This window comes from Aspergillus caelatus (assembly GCF_009193585.1).
Source record: "Aspergillus caelatus strain CBS 763.97 unplaced genomic scaffold BDV27scaffold_78, whole genome shotgun sequence".
Taxonomy (NCBI): domain Eukaryota; kingdom Fungi; phylum Ascomycota; class Eurotiomycetes; order Eurotiales; family Aspergillaceae; genus Aspergillus; species Aspergillus caelatus.
This window is the reverse complement of record NW_022475341.1, coordinates 118282-139619: the sequence shown is the minus strand read 5'-3', so window position 1 is coordinate 139619 and position 21338 is coordinate 118282. Positions and strand designations below refer to the sequence as shown.

The window sequence follows — 21338 nt, the reverse complement described above, 5'->3', positions numbered from 1 at the left end:
AGTCGCGTGTGGCGCTAAACCACCATCTTACATCTGTTTCCCCTCCAGCCTTATCCTATAGTAATTTAACCTGGGTGTTCCTACTGGAACTAATGATACTTGAGATGCATGGCCCCCATGTTCCATTTGAGGGGGTGCTTGGCCCTTGCCAAGACCCTTGGGGTTTCGAGGGTTGTTTCTGGAAGAATTCTGGAATGTTCGTTTTTGGGGCTGAGTGAAGATGATTGCATTTTAGAAAAGTGGTCGTGTGAGATGGTGTCGGTATTTTGGTTGGTGTGCTTACTCTTGGGTCTGTATGTACTTGTGTTTGTATTTGTCGATCCATGGACTATTAACGTAACTAGGCTTATCCGGATATTCCCGGATATACTAAGAGAAGTGCATGTCTGGTTTGGATCAAGTTCTCTCCTGTGAGTGATTCTGGCTATACCAGTCTAGATCTCAGTTGTATGAATGTATCATCCTGGTACATCTCATCCGGCTATCATCTTCGTAAGGGGTACGGTACGCATATGGCGGATGTACTAAATATGATATTCGTTGTTTTTAATAAGACTTTTATCCTTTACTATCTGGGTTTATCTTTTCTCTTACGAGTCGGATCGGTAGGATCACGCTTGCTTGCTTTACTTCCAGCGATTCCGGGTTGGACGTGGAGGATCGATCATTTTTGATATCGTTAGCTGGATGGGATGAACTCCTGGGGATACCCCGTTTGCAGATCTTAGTGATCGTGAACTTGGACTACGTGGCTCCAGTGGTAGACGGATATTTATCTACATAGTTTAGACCTCGTAGATTCATCTCTTTTTCTAATTCCACATGATAGAATAGAACTTAGGCCGGAAGAACCCGGAAACTGGAATCTACAATCCAACCAACAAAACAACAGAAGAAAGAATCCAGACCTGTCCATCAGACCTGTCATCGGAGAATATTATGCTGTTAGTGGATCCCGCCTGCATGGCAGGAACGATTGCGTCGGGTTCGTGGTGCCCAAGTATTGGCACGACGTGGTAGTACAGCATTTTGTGATCTGGATGTGGACTGCTCTCTTACCGGTTCTGGGCACTCGGTACTACTACCCAGAGAATAACTTCCAGTTTTGTGGCTGGAGTTCTGCACTGCGTTATACTTGAAGGGGGGGGGGGGGTTTGGTTTATGGGGTAGGAAGTTGTTGTTGGATTTAGATTCACCGCTTCGGTTTCGGCGGTCTAGTGGAGATATGGTCATGTCGTGAGGTTGGGTCTGGAATCAGTAAAATTCATGGAATAGTGCTCTTCATCTACCGACACCTTCCCACACCGAGATAACCTCATCTTACTAGGGCATCTGTTGAAGCCAATGATGAGCGTGTCGGACCTGTCAGGCTTGTCACTATTTATCGCCACAAGATAGGGCTTACAAGTCTGAGATATTGTGCAATCAATGATTGTCATGGTCTCTTGTGCTGACGGATACTTCAATGACATCAACTTACTATTTACTGAGGTGAAGATGCTGAGAAAAATAACAATATTGGTGAATCATACAGTTACTCATATCACTACCTTTTACCAAAAGACTATTCGTCCCTTTCAAAGTCCTTCTTCACTTGCTCCGCAACTTTATCATCCACCAAGATTTGACATCCCACAACAGCCATGCCAGCCGCACAGGCAAGACTACGTTTATATCCCTCCGGCGATCCAGCACCGTTAGTAAACTGCGGCGTATGATTCACTCCCTCAGCTGGGATGGTGAACATTCCATGAAATCCGGGTACGGCATAGGTGACGTTGCCTGCAGAATAATGTCAGTACTGCTCCCTGGGCTGAATAATGATCATTGTAATACGAACCCATATCTGTAGAAGCACCACCCAAGACTCCCTTCTTTCCGGAGTTATCAAAAACCGTATGGTGACCCATTGCGCGCATGGCGGTAACATAATTCTCGCAGATGGGTGTATTAGTCTTTAGATCAGCGTACGAGATGCCCCTGGACTTACAGTTAGTGCTGTGGTCCGGAGTCTTGCCACGAAGTGAATAACATACCAGTCAAACTCAACCTTACACCCGGTGGCAGTCGCAGCCGCTTCGAAGCACTTGATCACTTTTTCAGTCAACGGCTTCAATGTCTTGAGACTGGGTGACCGGATATAATAGTCCACAGATGCCGACATGGGAATCACATTCGGTCGATCTCCACCGTGCGCAATCACCCCATGAATCCTTTGACTCGGCAGAATCTGCTGTCGCAACAGAGAAATATTAACATAGGCGGCCACCACAGCATCAAGCGCGTTAACACCCTCCCACGGCGCAGCAGCCGCATGCGCCGGCTTTCCCGTAAAAGTCACCGTGACCTTATCATTCGCAAGAAATCCACCCGGCAACACAGTCGCCACACTCAACAGTTCCAGATCATCAGGCGCCATCGGCATAGGATGCACCATAAGACAAGCATCCACATCCTTATACGCTCCGTTTTCTAACAAGCGCACTTTTCCACCGCCAGATTCTTCCGCCGGCGTGCCCAGCAGCCGGACGGTATACCCCGGTCCATTCGGGTACTGGGCTTTCAAGGCTTCGCAGGTCGCGATGAATGCGGCGATTGAGCTCGTTGCGATTAGATTGTGGCCACATGCGTGTCCGATTCCCGGGAGGGCGTCGTATTCCGCGTTGAAGGCGACTACGCGGCCTCCTGTGCCGTGCTTGTATTCAACTTCTAGGGCTGTTTCGAGTCCATGGGCACTGCGGCGGACTTGGTAGCCTTCTGATTTGAGACTTTCGAAGAGGGAGCAGATGTGGTCATGGGCTTTGTATTCTTCATAGCCTAGTTCGGGGTTTGACCAGATCTGGGTAGAGTTAGAGATATGGTACAGATAGTGAGGGATATTATAGAGAAATCTTCAATCTACTTACTTGATGATTGATATTCTTCAACTCGGAATCATATTTATCAAGAGCTTTCTGAACGCTATCAATCAAGCGATACTGATATTCTTGAACATGCATTTTGTCTAAATAGCAATAGCAGGTGGGTCAGGTCAATTGCTTGATTTAATCCCCACGAGGAGTGTCTTCAGGTATCTTATATATTTTGCCAGTCATCCTTCGTCTCCACTTGGACGATGAGATGGAGCACCACTCGGCAATGCTTCGCTTGTTCACACCAATCATGTCGTGTTCCAATCGTTTCTGCATTTCTTATCACCTCCCTATCTTCATGGCGATAGGACGGATTCCTTTACTTCATGACCCACCCGGCACCATCCCCGCTATTTCTCCTCATGGATCTTTTGGGGTCAATTCATCAGCCGAGGCCATGGAGATTCTCTGTTTGTCATAGATAGGCTGTTCTGCCCTTTTCCTTGGTGATTGATTCAATTTTATACATGGTTATTCGTTCATAAACTAGTAGCCACTGATATATATTTCCAATCGGCACCTGAGCTTGATACCATATCATAAGAGCATATATTCCAGAAGGCCTTAGCCCTTCGAGCTAGAAGCTGTTTTATACTTGTAGCACTATTTTAACATGAAAAATACACTCTTCTTTTTGTTTCAAAGAAGTGAACTGTAAGGTATTTCCGAGGCTACTTTGCACATATGTTAGCGCTCTAGTACCAGAATAACCCCCCCCAAAAAAAAAAAAACAAATTTCAAAAGAAGCATAATAGACATATAATCAGACAAGTATAGCTAATCTTATATCTACTGCACTTAAGCCTTGCAGTAGAATCATTTCGGCAAGTGAATATGTAACATCATCATCATCATCATCATTTCTGTACATTGAAATTGTACCAAAGGTCCAAACTAAAACAAAGATCTTACCTTCGCATATGTGAAACTGATATAAACAATTCCCTGGGGATGAGATGTTGTCTGGGGAAATAGCTGAGGGAGGTATTGTCTTATCTATTCTGTGTTGGAAGATGTCAATTCTCCTTAATTATATACCAAGTAAAGATGTGTTCATTGAGTAAGACTGAGTCAGGGTGAGCCAGATACGAACTGCATTATATATCTTTAAGCTAAATAGATTAACGTCTAGTCAGATATTGAGAATCAAGGTAGCGGTTTAGAGTTTTGTATCTCAGGTAAAGTGTATGAGTAAAAAGCGAAGTGGTTGTGATTGAAAGGTCATGATTGTACATTGCTTGGTAGTAAATCTCCCTATGTTTCTTTTTAAGAAGTTATGATAGTATCTATTGACCATCTACGATTGGTATATGATTTATTGTCAAGATCAAGAGCGTTGTGTTTTAACACTAACACAGAGTATACCGTCGGTTTCACGATAGGGTGAAAGATTTCACTCACTTGACTCACGTTATACGAAGTACGAGTCATACAATATCAATAGTGGGGAAGTTCATATACACCAGATGAGTCAGATGCAAAACAATATCAATCCATAGGAATAACAGACAAAAGAAAAAAAAGACTTTCTCGAGTTGTAGCACTAGATCAATCTGAGATAAAAACCCCCTCTGCTGAATGTGACACACTACCATTCTGGTGCCCTCTATTGACAATTAGAGGCTGCCAGGAAGAGCGCGGGATAATACCTAAATATAATTTGAGATATCGATATTGACAAAAGAACGCAACTACAGTTCTCCAAGTGGCCCGTGCAGGGATATAATCAAGTATCTGGAAGTTAGATTACGCAAGAAATGCTGTGAGGTAGGGCTACAGAATATTAGAAGCAGGTTTAATTTGTATAGTTATATAGTAGCGTAATTACTAAGGTGGAAGGAGTACTTTTTGGCAAGCTAAGCAACATTCGACATAGGTTGCAGTTCCTTTCACTGCATTGAAGCCCAATAAGCCGTGCCTTGGTACGTAGCCCTAGTTGGTCTCTCAATTTCCATAACCATAATACTACCTCTTCTCCCCGCAGCCGCGGTTGAAGCAACTTAGATAATGCAAGAAAAGGCCGAATTCGTAGATTTACCCCTCTGTGATTTGGGCTCCAACACAGCTTCTCACATCAGCTCCTGGCGCAAGGTATCCAATTGGTCTGGCTTGCTGACCAAATCCTGTATGTCGCAGAAAATGAAGAAACGCAATGTGTAATACACCGTTGATTCGTCTTGTCAGAGTAGTCTTACCACATACATATGTACAAAACCCCGTCTATAAAAGCTATCCTTCCTGGAAGGAGAAGCATGACAGCTACTACGTTAACTCCACTATATGCATCTGGTCCTCGACATGTGTCTGTTAATTGCTTCGGGTTGGATGGGACCGACGCTCACTGCATTCAGGACGACGCATACTGTTGCCAAGTGTTGGCCCCCAAGGTATTTGTGAAGCTCTATGATGACTTAGTCAAGTTATGGAGCGGCGGCAGGATTCGGCAGCCTCAAGCCTGTGACTAAATTCACATATAGCAATATGCCTGTCCACCCAGTCTGATAACGAGAAACAAGGCATCTCCTGTACCCGATGTTCATGCACTTACGAGATGCCATTTCTAATGAGGAGGTGCAAGGTTCCAAGACGGATCAGTACCACGTCCAAGCCTTGTTGGCAGCCGCACGCACCGAGACCGAAACACTGGATGTTGTTTCAAGCGACATCCGGAAGAGGCTGTCAACAATTCTTAGCATGTCTGAAAGTGGCATTGATCCTTCCAGCTCGACCGGCGAAAACGGAGTAGATTCGTTGATCCAAATAGAATTCCGGACATAGGGGCAACCATAGCCATGGGAGACATAAGCACAAAATGTGTCACCGGGTTGAACGTGAAGGTAGCAGGATCCTGTGCGTTCACCCGCTGCAAAGGTTGAGTTCTATAATGTATCTGCTTATGAACACGAAGTGATAAACAAGAAAGATGTGTCAGAAGGTTAATTGATTCCTATCAAGTAAACCAAGTATGTACTATGTGGTAGTTGGAAAACTTTTAACTAGCCGAAAAAAATGGACATCTATCATGCAACATAAGGGCATTTGAGACCGGGACGCCAGAAACCGTATTCTAAAGAAATTGAAAGGTATCATCACAATTCGTTGAAGCATTACGCCCGTCCAGAGGCTTTTCCTGGCATCTTGGCGGGGCCCAATCCTTGTCGGATCTCGTCCAACATTCTGATTCCAATTGCTTCGTTACCATTCTTGCCTCTCTTTGCCTTGGCACCCTTGCGCTTCACTTGGGAGCTTGTGTTACCGTCCCAGCCCGCAAGGAAGTCATCCATAACATTGTTGAAATCATGGCGGGGAGCCACAGCTGCTCCGTTCGCGTCAATCAGGCTGGGAGCCTGCGATGAGGCGGTCGAGAAGCCGGTCATGCCGGTCATACCGGTCATACCGCTGATCATGGACATGCTATCATCGTACTCATCTTCCTCGTCAAGAGCGTAGAGTGCCTCCACCCGGTCAAATCGGTCATCCAGCAGACGGTGCCCTTCCGTCCGGGCCAGAGCGGAAGAGGTCATGGAGTATGCCGAAGGGTTCGTGAGTGCACCCTTACGCTTCTTTCGGCGGATGGGGGTACCACCCACTGTGAAGACAGTGGAGGCAAGAGTGCTTCGTTGCTCCGAGGGCACAATACTGGGCGGTGCTGCCGGCGCTGCCTTCGCTTTACCCTCCTTCTTGAACTTAGCAAACTCACGCATCCATCCCTGGTCCTCGGGGTGCATATCCGGAGCCGGCGCGTCGTGATCGGGCAATTCACCTGGTTCAGCGTCCTGGGATTTATTCTGGGCGACCTCGTCCCTCTGCGGTGGTTTGTAGTCGGTTGTGCTGGGCTGCACGGGAGCCTTCTCAGTAGCATCAGACTCCCACCCATCATCATCTTCCTCGTCAAACAACGTATCCTCCCAATCGCCCTGGTCTATCTCCTCCGCCTGAGAGGTTAATTTGCCAAACACATCATCCTCGTCGTTTTCGTCGACAAATTCCTCATCCTCAAGAGCCTCCAGTACTTCCCGCAGACGGGGGTCCATATCAGGCTGGAATCCCGCAATTGCATCAGGCACATTCTGCTGATCCTGGTAGGTCGGTTGCCGGACATACGACGAGGCAGTCGAACGCATATCCGATCCGTAGACGCTTCCTGGGCCATACTCGCTTCTCGCATCGTCCAGAGTGACTTGTCGCAGAGCATCTTCCAGCTTCATCCCCTTAGCCTTGCCCTTGTCCTTGCTCTTGGCCTCCACGAAATACGAATCACCGCCACCGGTGCCCAGCTCGCGCAAATGTTGCATGTAATCATATTTCGAGTCGTCGTAGAAGATACCGTAGTTCGCTGCTTCACCTTCGTTTCTCCGGACGGGCTCCGCGCCGAATTCACTGGCTAGATCCGAGAGGTTCTTGCCGCGGGCTTCGATGGTAGAGCTACCTGTTGCGGGGCCTGACACCGGGGCCAAAACACGGTCATCGGCTGAGGAGTCGTGGATCAGGGGGTCATTTTGGGCTCGGTGGAAGAGTTGGTATGTGGTTGCATTCTTTTTATCGCTATTTGCATTCTGTTAGCCACTAGGTAATAAATAGGCCCTGTGCGGAAAGCCACATACATCCACTGCTTGCGGGGAGGCATTTTGGCGACTGCGATCGGTGTGGACAGCTGGAATGAAGATTTTCAGCCTGAGTGGGTTGATATTGTATGGACCTTGGGAGCAAAAAAATTGTCAAAGTGGGATGTGATAGCGTCACGTGAGGGCTTATCGGGGTGCCCAACTGGTCGTCCTCAGGCAGCGACGTGGGGGATGTGCTGCGGGTGGAGAGGATATCACACCATGGGAATCCATAGGGAAAGTATTAGTACTGACGATCGACTCTCAATATGAATTACTCGGTGTAGAATTACTGGTATAACTTCTTTTGTTTCAGCAACAGTGGCAAAAAAGGTGCTGAGTCAGCCAATCCTTATCTTATCGGCGGGGCTTGCCTGATTGGGTGATAGATCATCGCCAAATGGAACAAAATTAATAATTCTCTCCGTCCCTTTGCCTCTTCTTCACATTTCCCCTCCATTTCCCCCTCCATTCTTCCTTCTTCTCCCTTCCACTCCCCCATCGGAAGGTTTTATTTCATTTTTGGTGTACTGTAAGTCGAGTCACTTCACCACACAGTCACCATGGTTCTCGCAAAGTCCAAAAACTCCGTGGGGCTGGGCAACAGCCTCATGAAGGATCGTTTCGGAAAGGGAAAGGCCTCGAACATGAAGAAAGCCTCGCACAATCAAGCCGTCGCACGGAAGGATATGAACGGAGAGACATACATCACCAATGCGAAGGAAGATGCCGCCTGGGTGAAGATGCGCAGTATCACGGAACAAGCCGCTCTCGACGAGTTTTTGAGCACCGCTGAACTGGCAGGCACCGATTTTACAGCCGAGAAGATGAACAATGTTAAGATTATCCATGCCGATCAGAAGAACCCTTATCTCCTCTCCGCATCCGAGGAGAAGTCGGCTGTGAAGAAGCACCAGAAGAACAGAGGACGGCTGACCGTTCCGAGACGACCGCAATGGGATTCGACGACGACGCGGCAACAACTCGATGTTATGGAGAGGGAGAGTTTCTTGACCTGGCGAAGAGGGCTGGCTGAGCTTCAGGAGAATCACGATCTATTGATGACACCATTTGAGCGGAATTTGGAAGTCTGGCGACAGCTTTGGCGTGTCATTGAACGGTCGGACCTCGTCGTGCAGATTGTCGATGCTCGGAACCCGTTACATTTCCGGTCGGAGGATCTTGAGTCCTACGTGAAGGAGATCGATCCCAAGAAAGAGAACCTTCTCCTCGTCAACAAGGCAGATATGCTTACTGAGAAGCAACGAGAGGCCTGGGCAGACTACTTTGAGCGCAATAACATCAGCTTCCGGTTCTTTTCGGCCCAGCTAGCGAAGGAGAAAATTGACGCACAGCTTGCGGAGCAGAGCGACAGCGAGGATGAAGAGGTTGCGGAGAAGCTGGCGGAGACAACCATCGAAGAACAGCCGACTGAGGCGCCCCAGGAGGAGCATGATGGAGGATTGAAACTTCCTGGCTCGAGCGGATCCCGGAGGACGGAAATTCTCGATGTTGATGAACTCGAAGAACTCTTCCTTTCCAACACCCCCGATACTCTCCCCGAAAACGACGACCCAGAGAACCCGCGCAAGCAAAAGACAGTCATTGGTCTTGTCGGCTACCCCAACGTCGGTAAATCCAGTACCATCAACGCCCTTCTCGGAGCCAAGAAGGTCTCAGTGTCCGCTACGCCCGGTAAGACGAAGCATTTCCAGACCCTCTATCTCTCGCCGGAGATCATGCTCTGCGATTGCCCTGGTCTGGTGTTCCCCAACTTCGCCACAACCAAGGCCGACCTGGTTGTCAACGGTGTCCTGCCCATCGACCAACAGCGTGAATTCACCGGCCCAGCCACCATCATCGCCCAGCGCATCCCCAAGCATTTCCTTGAGAACGTCTACGGAGTCACCATCCATACCCGCCCCATCGAAGAAGGCGGCACGGGCATCCCCACCGGTAGCGAGCTTCTGCGCGCCTATGCCCGCGCCCGTGGCTTTTCCACTCAAGGCCTGGGCCAGCCCGATGAATCCCGCGCCGCCCGATACGTCCTGAAGGACTACGTCAATGGCAAACTCCTCTTCTGTCACCCGCCCCCAGTGCCAGAGGGCCAGGCCCCCATTGACCCCAATGAGTTCAACGTCGAACTCTACGACATGGCTCACCTGCCCGCCAGGCGACAAGAACAGCTCGCCAAAGCCATGCAGGCAGAGCAAATGGCCGAGGACATCGACGATGACATCCTCTCTCTGCCCAAACAACCCGTGCAAGGCTCCCGCTCCCGCAACCTCGACACCGGCTTCTTCGGCGACGCCTCGAAAGGTTCCGCCGGCCGTCTCACGCTCCCCTTCAACGCCCAGTACACTGAACAAGGCCAGCAGATGCGGCAACAGCTGACCGGTCGTAAGGAGCGCCTGATGGTCGCCTTGGAACGCGGCATCGATGTGACCGAAGTGCGGGGCGGCAGCTCCAAGAAGCATTTCAAGGGCAACAAGAAGCAGGCGAAGAAGAAGCGCGCCGTGACTGCGGACGATGATTACTGATCCATTTCTGATCTGACTCGCGGGCGAGTGGGGTTCATGTTTGCCTGTGGTTAATGAATGAGTTTGGGTTTTACTTTGTTTGGTTGCATTTTAGAAAAGTTTCTTATGATTCTCGGTTTACTTTATGTATGTAGGGTTGGTGTTGATGTTGACGTTGATGTTCATGAATCATGACAGTTCATATTGAATGAAAATCAATTTCACCGTGATAATCTTCCAGATATATAATTTATTCATTCCGTACGGAGAGTAGTGATTTTTGCCCTCCCTATCCAAATATTCGCTGTAGACAGATTGTTACCCTGACACTACCGCATTTAAAATCATCTCATTTACAAATGACTCTTCAGTTTAAGCCCACTAGCCGCCAACAACCGCTCCGCCTCAGCCCGCTGCCAATCCAACTTCTCAATGACCGCATCCTTGCGAGCCCGGTTTTCCCTCTTGCCGAGTTGCTGCAAGTGCACCTCATCCGGACCGTCCGCAATCCGCAGCGTCCGAATCATGGCCCACAGATTGGCCAACGGCGTATCCTGGCACACACCAGCGGCACCATACGCCTGCACGGCACGGTCAATGACCGTCAACGCGGTCTGGGGCACCAGAACCTTGGCCTGAGCAATCTCCTTGAGGGCAGACTTGGCATCACCCTGATCGATCTTGATCGCAGCATTGAGGACAATCAGTCTAGCAGCGTCGACCTCAATCCGGGACTTCGCCAGCCACTCAAGGATGACGCCATGTGAGGACAGGCTCTTGCCGAAGGTCTGCTTACGCTCGTCGTTGATCCGTGCGATGAGCCACTCGATCGCCTTCTCGGCAGCTCCGATCGTGCGCATCGCGTGGTGGATCCGGCCGGGTCCCAGACGGCCCTGGATGATTTCGAAGCCGCGGCCTTCGCCGAGGACGATGTTGGAGACGGGGACGCGCACGTCCTTGAAGCTAATGTGGCCGTGGCCGTGGGGGGCGTCGTCGTAACCATACACGGAAAGCATGCGGTGCACGGTGATTCCGGGGGTGTCGGCGGGCACGAGGATGACGGATTGTTGGCGGTAGGGGTCCTTGTTGGTTGGGTCGGATTTGCCCATTACCAGGTAGATACTGCAGCGGGGGTCGCCTGCGCCGGAGGACCACCATTTCTAGAGACGAGTTCTTGTTAGTGATTCGAGTTTGTGGGTGGGATGGCATAGGTGAAGGGGGAACGAACCGATCCATTGAGGACGTATTGGTTGCCTTCACGGCGGATGTTCAACTGGATGTTCGTTGCATCGCTGGAGGCCACCTCGGGCTCTGTCATGAGGAAGGCCGAGCGGATCTTGCCGTCCAGCAAGGGCGCCAGCCACTGCTGCTTCTGTGCTTCGTTGCCGTATTTGGCGATGACCTCCATGTTTCCAGTGTCTGGGGCGGCGTTATTCGTGGCCTATAGTAGTAATCGCCTCTCATCAGCACCTTGTCCCAGATAATTCCTCGGTGGAGCAGGAGGTGGGGGGTGGGTTGTTAGGGGATCTATACCTCCGAGGCCAACTTGCTCTTTCCCAGATACTCGGCCATCAGACCGTATTCGAGGTTGGTGAATCCAGCGCCCTGGGAGTAGTGGTTCTTAGGCAGGAACATGTTCCACAGGCCTTGCTGGCGCGCCTTAGTCTTGAGGGTTTCCATAACGGCTGGGTAGGTGGCCCATCGCTGATCGCCTTCGCCCAGCTGGGCTTGGAAGAGCTTTTCGGCGGGAATACATTCTTTTTCAACGAATTGTTCAACCTATTATGGGGGTGGGTTGTGGGAATTAGTCTCGACATGAGAAAGAGGATAGTTGGAGATGGCTGCAGAGGGTATCTACCTGGTCCAGGGTCTTCTTGGCCCGTTCACTAACGAACGGTAGGGCAATTGTGGGAATCCGTGTGGAGGCAGACATGATGCTGTGATGTTTTACTAGTAAATCAAGCTTCAGAGGAATAGAGGGAATTGGAATTATCCAGAGCAAAGAAGCCAGCCGAGGGAGAGATTATAAAGGAATGAGAAGCATCAATCATACGAGCAGTTGGTGAAACTGCGGAGAAGCTGTGGAGCGGAGAAGATGCCGAACTTTGGCGGTTGGACCTCGGCTCAGAACCGAATATCTAATCAATCACCTTGGCTGCTGCTTACTTACCCTTCGGGCCCTGGCAAAACATGAAATACTAGGTGATGGTACATGGAACTATGCCTACGCATCCATCAATTAGGTAGTCATCTTACTCATCGCATCACATTTCATTGGTCTTCATCCGTCCAAAACCCATACGCAATTAAAAACAATTTATGACCGTAAAAATAACACAGTAGTTCCAAGCCATCCCAAGACTATTAATTCCCAAAAAAAAAAAAAAAAAAAAAACCCCAAGTGCCCCCCCCAAAAAAAATCAAGTAGAAAAGAAGTCAAGAACCAGTCCTGCAAACACCGAACCGAGCGAGAAACAACCGACGATCTTATCCAGATATCATCCAAGAGATCCATGCGACCGGCGCATGAGATGTAAAGGATTCTGGAACGTCGATTACTTCTGCATCTCAGCCTCACTGGTGGAGTTATGGTTTGCAGCAGACTGTTCAAAGTTCTTCTTGCCTAGTTTGGCGAATAGTGATTGGGGCTTGCCAGCACTGCAGCGGAGGTTATTCATGTTAGCATATCAACCCCACGATGAACCATAGGCAATAAAACCCCCATCACTGAAGGATGAAAGGCAATAAGAGAGTCGACGTACTTCTTGAATCGCTTGCCCTTCAAGTCACTCAATTTCTTGGAGCAGGGGCTCATAATATCATCCGAGGGCGATACATAGCTGGCTTGTTGCCTGGACCGCTTGTTAGTCGACCACGCTATTCCGATGGAAAGGTTCAATTAAATCCAGTGAACTCACTTGTCTCCGCTCTCCAGCTTGCCCTGGAGCACTTGTCTGTGGTATTCCATTGATTCGATCTTGGCGGGGGCAGCCTTGAGCTCGTTGGCCTTCTCGGTGTTGACCAGATGAGTGTTGGTGGAGCGATCAGTGAGAGGATGCGAAGGAGATTCCATTGTGGTTATGTGAAGTAAAGGTGGTTCCCTTTTTTATGTCTGTGGAAACAGATGGAGAGGATGTGTCTTCGTGACTTCTTCTTTTTCTTCTTGCAGTGGGCTTTGAATGGTTTCAGCGAGGGATGAAATTGGAGATTTGCAGGTGGATAAGAAGCGGAAGAAATTGGCTGCAAAAGCAGAAAAAGCCGCGTTGTTGATTGTTGTCATGGCAACCACCCGAATTTTAACTTACATCATCTTCCAACATCTCCTCCTGAACGACCCTTTGAAATTGAAAAGATAGAGCTATGCGTTCATTTCTTCGTTTAGTCATTAGGATCATTAGGTTTGTTCCTCTAATCACACGAGCTTCGTACTTGTTACAGTTCCTCCTCCACTTGAGAAATAAACATACACCCCCTTCTTATCCTATAATACAACCAGATTAATTATCTCCTCCTCTCTTACGGGTGCCCATCATTCCAAGCGACCATTGTCCATGCCGATAAACAATCATACTTCAAGAGGCAAATTCCTCAAAGGAAGAGGGTTTCCATATCTCCTGGACAACCGTCCCACCGGCGACAGGCCAGCTGTTCCGCCAAGGAATGAATGATCACACAAGGATTAAATCATATCACTCCCTCCCGGGTGACGTCAGTGACATGGGTCGGTAAACAATGACGGTCGGAAACGATGCGACTCGGATACACATAGGGTTACGTAGAATGTCATCAATAAGGATAGCCATTGTGGGTACTCGGCGCATGTTCATCCTTCTTGTCGCATACTGCCGTTGTTCGCCAAAATCGGCTCGCTGCTCTCAGGAGAACCTGGCGAATCATAGTCAGATGATCCCCGTGATTCATACGATATCGGGCTGTCGTCACTCTGGCTCTCCTCGTCGGCAGGGTTGAGTACCGGTGGGCTGCTATGCGACCGGAAGTGCGGCGGCGCTAGGTCTGACATGTTGACAGTATCCAGAGAAGGGGCCGGCCTTTTGTCCGCTTCGTCGGGGTCAGACGGGTCAGATGTGGGCGTCGGGGGAGAATAGGCAATGGTCGGACTGAGTGGTTCTTGCGAGTCTTCCGACAGATTCCGCCGATGGCGCCCAGTGGCCCGGTACGACGACGTCGGTCGTGTCGAACTTGGGCTTGCCGAAGGAGAGCCAAAAAATATCGGCGACGACGAGCGCAGGCTATAGGAGCGATTCATCATATTCTGCACACGCGGGATATCAATGTATGTGCCCACCGGGACGCGCGGAAAGAGGACGAGGGCGAAGCAGAAGAGAATCATAATACTCTGTATCACGGACACTCGCTTCTGAAACACCAACTCATCGGCTAGAATCCCAAGCTGGGCACTGATCGAGTGGATCTCTTGATGGTACTGGATACGTTGGTGCTCGAACTCCAGCGCAACGCTCTTCCATACCTGATCATATTGTTCGCGAAACTGCCTCAGCTCGTTCAAAACGGTCACATTCAAGTTCTCCAAGAACGTGGATGTTTTGGCCAGCTGGCGTTTTTCAACCTTGCTAAATGCATCCCGTAGGATCCGAGACTGCTCTTCAATATACAACAGCGATAGAGTCGAGTTGGACTCTAGCATCTGCAGCCTTTTATTGACGGACTTAAAGAAAGACTCTTGGGTGGTAGGGTTCGAGGATGGGGGCTGCGTCCCAGAAGGCCGCACTGATTCCGAGGGTATGCTGGACTCTTCCTTAGGGGAACTGACCGACTTAATCTCGGACTCATGTGCCGCATCATGTCGCACCGTTTCTGTACCTAGTATCGTAGAGGAGGCCGAATCTGGACTCGCACCGGTAGGCCCCGTTACTTTCTGGCCGCCCACCGACCCCTTATCCGAGTGGTCAACCCGAGAGGCAGGTGCTGAAGCTTCTGCACTTGGAGTAGCTTCTTCATTCGCCTTCGGGTGGATCTCAGTCGATTGGTTGACCGCAGCATTCCCGGCTCCAGTTGGTGCGGCACGTATATCGCATGTATCCGCAGGTGGGGAAACACCCTGCTGTAGAAGTCTGACAACCTCCATCCCCTGATGGAAACAGGATCCCTGCGTCTCTACGATAACTGTTGGTTGATTGGTAGATTCATCAAGCACGGCCACAGTAGTTGCAGGCTGCTGCACGACGTCCTCCACGTCAAGCTGGAGAGGGAGGGGACTCGGCTCCAGCGCCTCCGCAGCGGCCTCCTCGTCGCCACGATTAGTCTCACCGTCGTGTTTATATTCTTCCAGCATGGTCGTTCCATGGATTCTGACCAAACTGAGAGGGCAGTAGAATTCATTCCCATAGTGTGTCAGGAACTCAACTTTTACATATCGAGCCCAAATGAGCGGGTTTTCAACCGCAAAAGCTTGGATCTCGCGGGTATTCCGCGCTTCGTAGACACCCAACTCCCTCCATTGGTCAGTCTTGGCCGGATACCGATCAGCGACGCTCACACGGAAGGTATGAAAGATAGAACTGAAGAACTCGTAGTTGGCAAGAACGACAGTATCAACCAGAATGTCGTCGCACAATTCAAGGATGATGAACTTGTTCTTCGCACGGCATTCATTGAGCATATAACTGTCCTTGTTCTCGACCAGGACAGATGATGACCCTTTACATTCAGGATTCGTCTTGAGCACGGTTGCTGCACAATCAAATGATGCGTAGTTGAACCGTTCTTTGCAAGTCGTGCCAGCGTCCTTCCCACGCGAGGCAGCCTTCCGCAGATCAGCAGGCACAGCGGCCTCCACATCTCCTGCACCGGCTCCAGGCATCCCGGCCGTAGGTATGCTTGACCCCCAAGGTGTAGGCTTCGCCGCGTCGGACGCATCAGCGCCGAAACCACCAAAGTCAAGCTCAATCTCAGCATCCTCTCCCAACGAATCCAGCGCGTTATTGATCCCCGTTGGCCTCCGTCGGTCCTCTTTCCCACCCGTATGTCTGTTTCCGCGGACATTCTCAGCCGACTGGCCCACCTTCGCCAGGTTTTGCTTTTTCCAATCTTCGAACGAGAGGAAGTTTGAATTGTCGAGTGGGGACTCGGTGTCAAGTTCATTGTCAGGTTGTCCTTCAGGGGCAGGAATCGCAGTCTTACTCGGCGCTCCCTCCGAAATGGTTACCGAAACGGTCTGGTCAGGGGATCCGGTCGTGTCCTGGGTGGTCCTGGGACCAGTTCGCTCCCATCGCGACTCGACACAAACGGGCCATTGAATGAACTCCGCTTCCACCTCGCTCCAGTGCCTTGCGAGGCATATCGCTTGCTTATTCTCGGCTGCAGCGCCCGGGATTCCAGGGAGGATCAACGCTGTCGTCAAGGACGTCCATGCCGCTGCTGCCCACGCGGGGACCACCATCACGCACGCTTGTAGTTGGATCGTGGTTTCGATGGTACGACAGGTGAGTCACAGCGTTACTTGGCTATACTGGTGTTGAGTCGCGGATACATTGTCCGAGCGATTTAACGGCTGTGGCGATTTCGTATCGTCAACTAAGCGCAGGAAAGGCAAAAACTCCCGGTTAATCGGAGATCCTTTGTTCGGAACGGGGTGGCAAGAGGACAACTGGCAGTTGCACAAGGGTTGTATAATACCAAGCAGGTTATTCCTGTACAAGCGAAAGGTCAACTACAGCAATACAGAATAAAAATCCTTTCGAGCGAGATGTTGGGAGAAGCAGGAAAACTGACATCTGCGCATGGGCGGTCTGTCTGTAGCGCTCGTGACCGCCTCGCGTCACCGCCGATCGTTAGGGTAATGAAATTAGATGCTGGGGCTACTATACTAGTACCCTAGTAGACACTTAGTCCGAATACAATGGAAACTCCCATTCAATTACGGATCCATACGCTTACGAATACTAAAAACAGACAAGTCCACGAGAATCACTTTTGGGTTTGTATTTCCACCATGATGTAGATAATCGTCCACTTCACACCCATTCCGCTATCCCCAGCTAAACTACAGTACAAAGAATCCAGTCCAGTACATCATCCGCCTGGGTAAGACCGGGAAATGAGCGCAGAAAGATCGACATCCCGTCTCTCGTAGGCTTTCTTTCTCGGATTTGTCGTTGAAGAGCACCCTTTCCCATCATATTGCTTCTGCCTTTGCGCCGCCGTCCTGCCACCATCACATTGAACCATTTTGTTGAGGAATGTAATATTCGAACAGTTTGAAAGTTGATGAAAAAAAAAGAAAAATATCGAAATGAAACAAGCGTAAAGCCTCCCCAAAAACCTTCCGGTTGTCAGTGGATGAGTCACTTTTGCCGCCACCAGTAGTTATATTATACAGTAGTAAAAAAAAAAAAGAAGAAAGAAAAAAGAAACAAAGAACATATTGGGCCGCTTGCATGTCACACACAGAGTGTCTATAAAAGCTTTGAGAAATAAAGTCATGTCGACGCAGGGCCCGGCGCAACATGACGGAGTGGAGAAATGCAAAATCGGTTTCATGAAGAGTTTTGAAAGATAGAGCAAAGAGCAGACAACAAACAAAAAAAGTGAGGTGGTCGGTAGTTTCTTGGTCGTGATGTGATTAGATTATATAGGCCAACACGATGTGAGGACGCGCAGCGCAGACAAAAGCAGTGACATTGTTGACGCTTACAGGTGGAGGTCGTGCCAGCCACCAACGAGGTCAAGGTCTTCATCGATGCTTCCATCATAGCCGCTAGCCGGCTTGGTATACGCAGGCTTGGAAGACTCCACGGCATCGCGACGCCACCCCTTCTCCAGGAATGGGCGACGGCGACGTTCAGGCGAAGCGGGTTCCTTCTTGGCCCAGGATCCATAGTCGAACCCTGACGAGCCCAGACCCCAGTCTTTCCGCCAGGCCATATTGTTCAGGAACTTCTTCTGTTTGAATGGCACATCTGCCGGCTTGTAATTCCGCCTGCGGTCACCCAAAGCGGCCCATTTGTCCAGGTTCGACTTCTTCGATGAATTCTGCGGTGAAGTCGGTGCTGACTTAGATGTGGTGTTCTCGTCGTGGACTGGCTGCACAGGAATGGCACGGGCCTCGGCGGCGGGAACTGCCTCGTCCTGTAACTGAATATTGAGCATTGATGTAGTCACATCTTGAAGAACGGTTGAAGGGCCAACGAGTTCGGGAGTACTACTGTCATGGCTCCAGCTACGTGAGTTCTGCTCGCGTCGTTGCTGCAACGCAGTCTCCTCACTTTCCAGCTCTTCATCCTCATCCCACAAGTCACTCCAGCTCTTGGAGATTTGTTCTTCCTTCTTCTTGCCAAATACCATGGAAAGAGAAGGCAGCGGCTTAGGTGGTTGACTGGGCAAAGAGCCTGTGATGGGGACAGGGTCGGAAAGGGGCGGGTAGCGGGGCTCAATCTTTGTGAACGCTGTCGAGCGATATGAGTCACCCAGAGCAGACTCCATCACAGAAGCCATGGACGGAGTACCCTGGTGAACGGAAAACCAGGAAGTACCAGCTGTCTCCGACGATGGGAAGAGATCCTCATCGTAGGTGTCGTCGGGAATCGCAGACAACTTCCGGATATCCTGGGGCGGACTGCACTGTAGAGCTTTGGCCCAAGGGAACGAGTCGCCTTGGTTGACGAAGGGGCTCTGGATCGAAGGAGTGCGGAGAGGCTCGCGATTGGCGCTGGCAGGCACCATTTCACGGTCATCCGTGCAGAAGTCATCCAGACCCTCGTCATCAATGGTGAAGGTGACAGTCCGGAGGATCGCATCCCGGATGCCGGAGAGCGTGCGCTTGTCAGGGTCGATGGCCAGGGCGATTCGCAGGATCTCGAACGTATCCTGAGACATGTTCGGGAAGATATCGAACAAAGATTGGCGATCCCGAACATAATCGGCGAACAAGATATCGGACTCGGTTGGCGTTGCGAAGGGGTTTCGAGCGAAGAGGACATTGAGCAAGCAGATTCCAACGGCCCAGATATCAGCCTTGGCAGGAGAGTAACCTGTTGTAGCCGGGTCGTATTGCTCAGGTGCCATGTAACGATCGCTTCCAACGCAAGCCTCATAGCACCAGGCCTCGCCCGTTGCCAAACCTAAATCGCCCAGTTTCATGCAACCATCCTGCATCAAGAAGATATTCTCAGGTTTGATATCACGATGATACAAGCCTTTGGCATGCATGAACTCGACAGCGCTCACTAATTGCAGCATGAAATCCCGTACATGCTCGGTTTCCAAGGGACCACGGTTGAGTCTGATTGCCTCGTAGAGATCGCCGTTCGCACAGTATTCCAAGACGAGATACATGTGGGTCTCCGTCTCAAACGAGTGAATGAGGTTGACAATGTTCGGATGAAATCCGAGACGACGATGGCAAAAGAGCTCATCGAAACGATCATCAGGCATCGCCCCTTTCACCATGCATTTGATAGCAACATCCTGGCCGGTCTTCATATCATATGCGAGGAAGACCATGCCAAAGGAGCCATGGTTCAAGGGAGCAACGGTACGGAAGCGCCCATCCAGGAGCTGCCCCTCAACGAAGCTGTTAGGGAGGTACGACATGTCGAGTGATGATCGAAACTGTGAAAAAAACGGTGGTGGTCCAAAAGGAAACTCAATTGCAGGTCTGTCGACGGAAAAGACCTGCGGCAACGGGATTTCAATCGAGCGGGTAGGCAACGAAAATGAGATAGTACAATGCGAACCAAATGTCAAGAATTGCAATGCCGGTCCAACGAATCGTAACCGAGAAAACCCAAGAGAAGAGATCAAAAGAGGAAAAGAGAAGTTGAGTATAAGATAATCAAACAATGGAGTGTCGGTTTAGAAGATCATATAAATATGGGAGGATGAGACAAAAGGAAATAGACGACGAGTCAGCGCAGAGCGCAAGTCAAAGAAACCCAAAGGAAATTGACAACGCTAGGAAATTTGTAGAGACCGTTATGGGTTCATCTGTATATCGTTTCAGTAAGGTGGGCGAAAGCCGAGAGTCAAGTAAGTATGGCGATAAAGAGAGAGTGTTGAAGAGAAAGACGACGTCCGGCGGGTGGACGAGGAAAACGAATCAAATAAGACGGAAGATGGGAGCAAAGAAGAGCAAGAGCAAATCAAAACGCTGCGTGATATCGTAAATGCCAGATGTATAAACAATTGTCGTTATTAAAGACCTTCGAACACCAGGCTGAAGGACAAGGGTGGTCGTGACTCAGGGGAGGGAGGGGTCGAAGTGAGGTATGACGCTATAGACTCATAGGTTGACTGAGCGACGAGATAGTCCTGGATTGGCAGGAGATTGATATATAGAGGCGCTGAAGCTCAGGACAACTGGTACCAGGCGTCTTCAGATTTCCCTTGGTTGGGCAAATTGAAGAACCGAATACCAGCAACCGGCTCAGGTTGCGAACGGTGGAGTCTGGGACAACGAAGTCGTCTGGTCTTAGTCTTGCAAGTCGACGTCCTCACACGTAGTCTCAATGTGTGTAAGATGAAACGTAGCAGCACTTCGGTCGGTAGATTGAGAAGAGTCGTGGGTCCGAAGTGACCTTACACGTTGGCTTGAGGATGAGTCACCCGAGGTGTTCGGAAGGGCAGGCACAGGACAGTGGCACTACAATATCCAGTCGGATTGGACTGAGAAGAGTATCTTGGGCAGTATAGATTGGATTAGGAGCTGACGCTGGTGTGGTCTAAGCTTTTGAACCTAATATGCTCTTGCTGCAGCGATGAGGCGAGTAGGGACGTCCGAGGACACTTTGGAGATTGGTGATAACGGGTGGCGACGGAAGCTGTGTTGGGGACGATGGAGAAGGGAGAAGGAGCAATGTGTAGAGGAGAGACGGGCGGAAGCAGAGAGAAGGAGGAGAGGAAAGGCGGGTGATAGGAGAGAGGAAGAGAGAGAGAAGAAGGAAAGAGGAAGATGGCGTTGGGTAGGTATAGGTGGTGGTGAGTCGAGAAGAGCGGATCAAGTTGACAGCAGGAGCGATAGGGATGATGGATAAGGAGGTCCGGATGATAACCAGAGAGAGGGGGGCGAAACAGTCAGTCAAATGGGACTGGGACCGGCAGTCGGAACCTTTTACTCTCAGTAGGAGGGTGGAGGGCAGGCCAATCCACTCCCTGCCAGAAACTGGGCGAACGAGCGAGAACCTGACGGAGCCCTTTTGCTGACTGGGTAGTCGGACTAACACGGTGGAGTCCGATCAGCCAATGGCTACAATTCGTTACCGTACCAATACCTCGTCCGAACGTTCCCCCAAGGGCCCCAACAATAAGGTACGTACTATGCCTGT

The 21338-nt window shown here is 50.2% G+C and overlaps 6 protein-coding genes across 6 annotated transcripts; 1 reads left to right on the top strand and 5 right to left on the bottom strand.

Annotated features, from left to right (window-relative positions):
• Positions 1–1564: 1564 nt before the first annotated feature.
• On the bottom strand, positions 1565–3041 carry BDV27DRAFT_171961 (M20 family metallopeptidase; the record flags this gene model as incomplete). Its single annotated transcript, XM_032075734.1, has 4 exons — positions 2907–3041; positions 2037–2839; positions 1841–1980; positions 1565–1782 (listed from the first exon to the last, which is right to left on the bottom strand). The coding sequence occupies exons 1-4, from the start codon at positions 2997–2999 to the stop codon at positions 1565–1567; spliced, it is 1254 nt and encodes a 417-aa protein (XP_031928065.1). The 5' UTR covers positions 3000–3041.
• A 2696-nt stretch (positions 3042–5737) lies between these two features.
• BDV27DRAFT_127669 (ribosome biogenesis protein LTV1) lies at positions 5738–7779 on the bottom strand. The gene is made up of 2 exons (XM_032066820.1): positions 7517–7779; positions 5738–7457 (listed from the first exon to the last, which is right to left on the bottom strand). The coding sequence occupies exons 1-2, from the start codon at positions 7537–7539 to the stop codon at positions 6020–6022; spliced, it is 1461 nt and encodes a 486-aa protein (XP_031928064.1). The 5' UTR covers positions 7540–7779; the 3' UTR covers positions 5738–6019.
• Positions 7780–7878: 99 nt separating this feature from the next.
• Positions 7879–10265, top strand: BDV27DRAFT_127668 (ribosome biogenesis GTPase LSG1). Its single transcript, XM_032066819.1, has one exon. It carries the CDS (start codon positions 8080–8082, stop codon positions 10054–10056), a length of 1977 nt encoding a protein of 658 aa, XP_031928063.1. The 5' UTR covers positions 7879–8079; the 3' UTR covers positions 10057–10265.
• A 123-nt stretch (positions 10266–10388) lies between these two features.
• BDV27DRAFT_144860 (uncharacterized protein) lies at positions 10389–16456 on the bottom strand (the record flags this gene model as incomplete). The annotated part of the gene is made up of 6 exons (XM_032070316.1): positions 10389–11195; positions 11264–11476; positions 11569–11814; positions 12794–12887; positions 12954–13027; positions 14009–16456. 6 exons carry the CDS (start codon positions 16454–16456, stop codon positions 10389–10391), a joined length of 3882 nt encoding a protein of 1293 aa, XP_031928062.1.
• Positions 16457–17144: 688 nt separating this feature from the next.
• Positions 17145–17615, bottom strand: BDV27DRAFT_108842 (uncharacterized protein). The gene has a single exon (XM_032064470.1). The coding sequence runs from the start codon at positions 17522–17524 to the stop codon at positions 17231–17233; it is 294 nt and encodes a 97-aa protein (XP_031928061.1). The 5' UTR covers positions 17525–17615; the 3' UTR covers positions 17145–17230.
• BDV27DRAFT_108841 (putative serine/threonine protein kinase) lies at positions 17616–19732 on the bottom strand. Its single transcript, XM_032064469.1, has one exon. The coding sequence runs from the start codon at positions 19606–19608 to the stop codon at positions 17707–17709; it is 1902 nt and encodes a 633-aa protein (XP_031928060.1). The 5' UTR covers positions 19609–19732; the 3' UTR covers positions 17616–17706.
• Between the last annotated feature and the right edge of the window lie 1606 nt (positions 19733–21338).

Coding starts and splice junctions, on each gene's coding strand:
- BDV27DRAFT_108841 (XM_032064469.1), bottom strand. CDS start 19,608: ATGTCGTACCTCCCTAACAGCTTCGTTGAGGGGCAGCTCCTGGATGGG.
- BDV27DRAFT_127668 (XM_032066819.1), top strand. CDS start 8,080: ATGGTTCTCGCAAAGTCCAAAAACTCCGTGGGGCTGGGCAACAGCCTC.
- BDV27DRAFT_108842 (XM_032064470.1), bottom strand. CDS start 17,524: ATGTTGCGCCGGGCCCTGCGTCGACATGACTTTATTTCTCAAAGCTTT.
- BDV27DRAFT_127669 (XM_032066820.1), bottom strand. CDS start 7,539: ATGCCTCCCCGCAAGCAGTGGAT. Junction 7,458..7,516: donor CCTCCCCGCAAGCAGTGGAT/GTATGTGGCTTT, acceptor GAATGCAAATAG/CGATAAAAAGAATGCAACCA.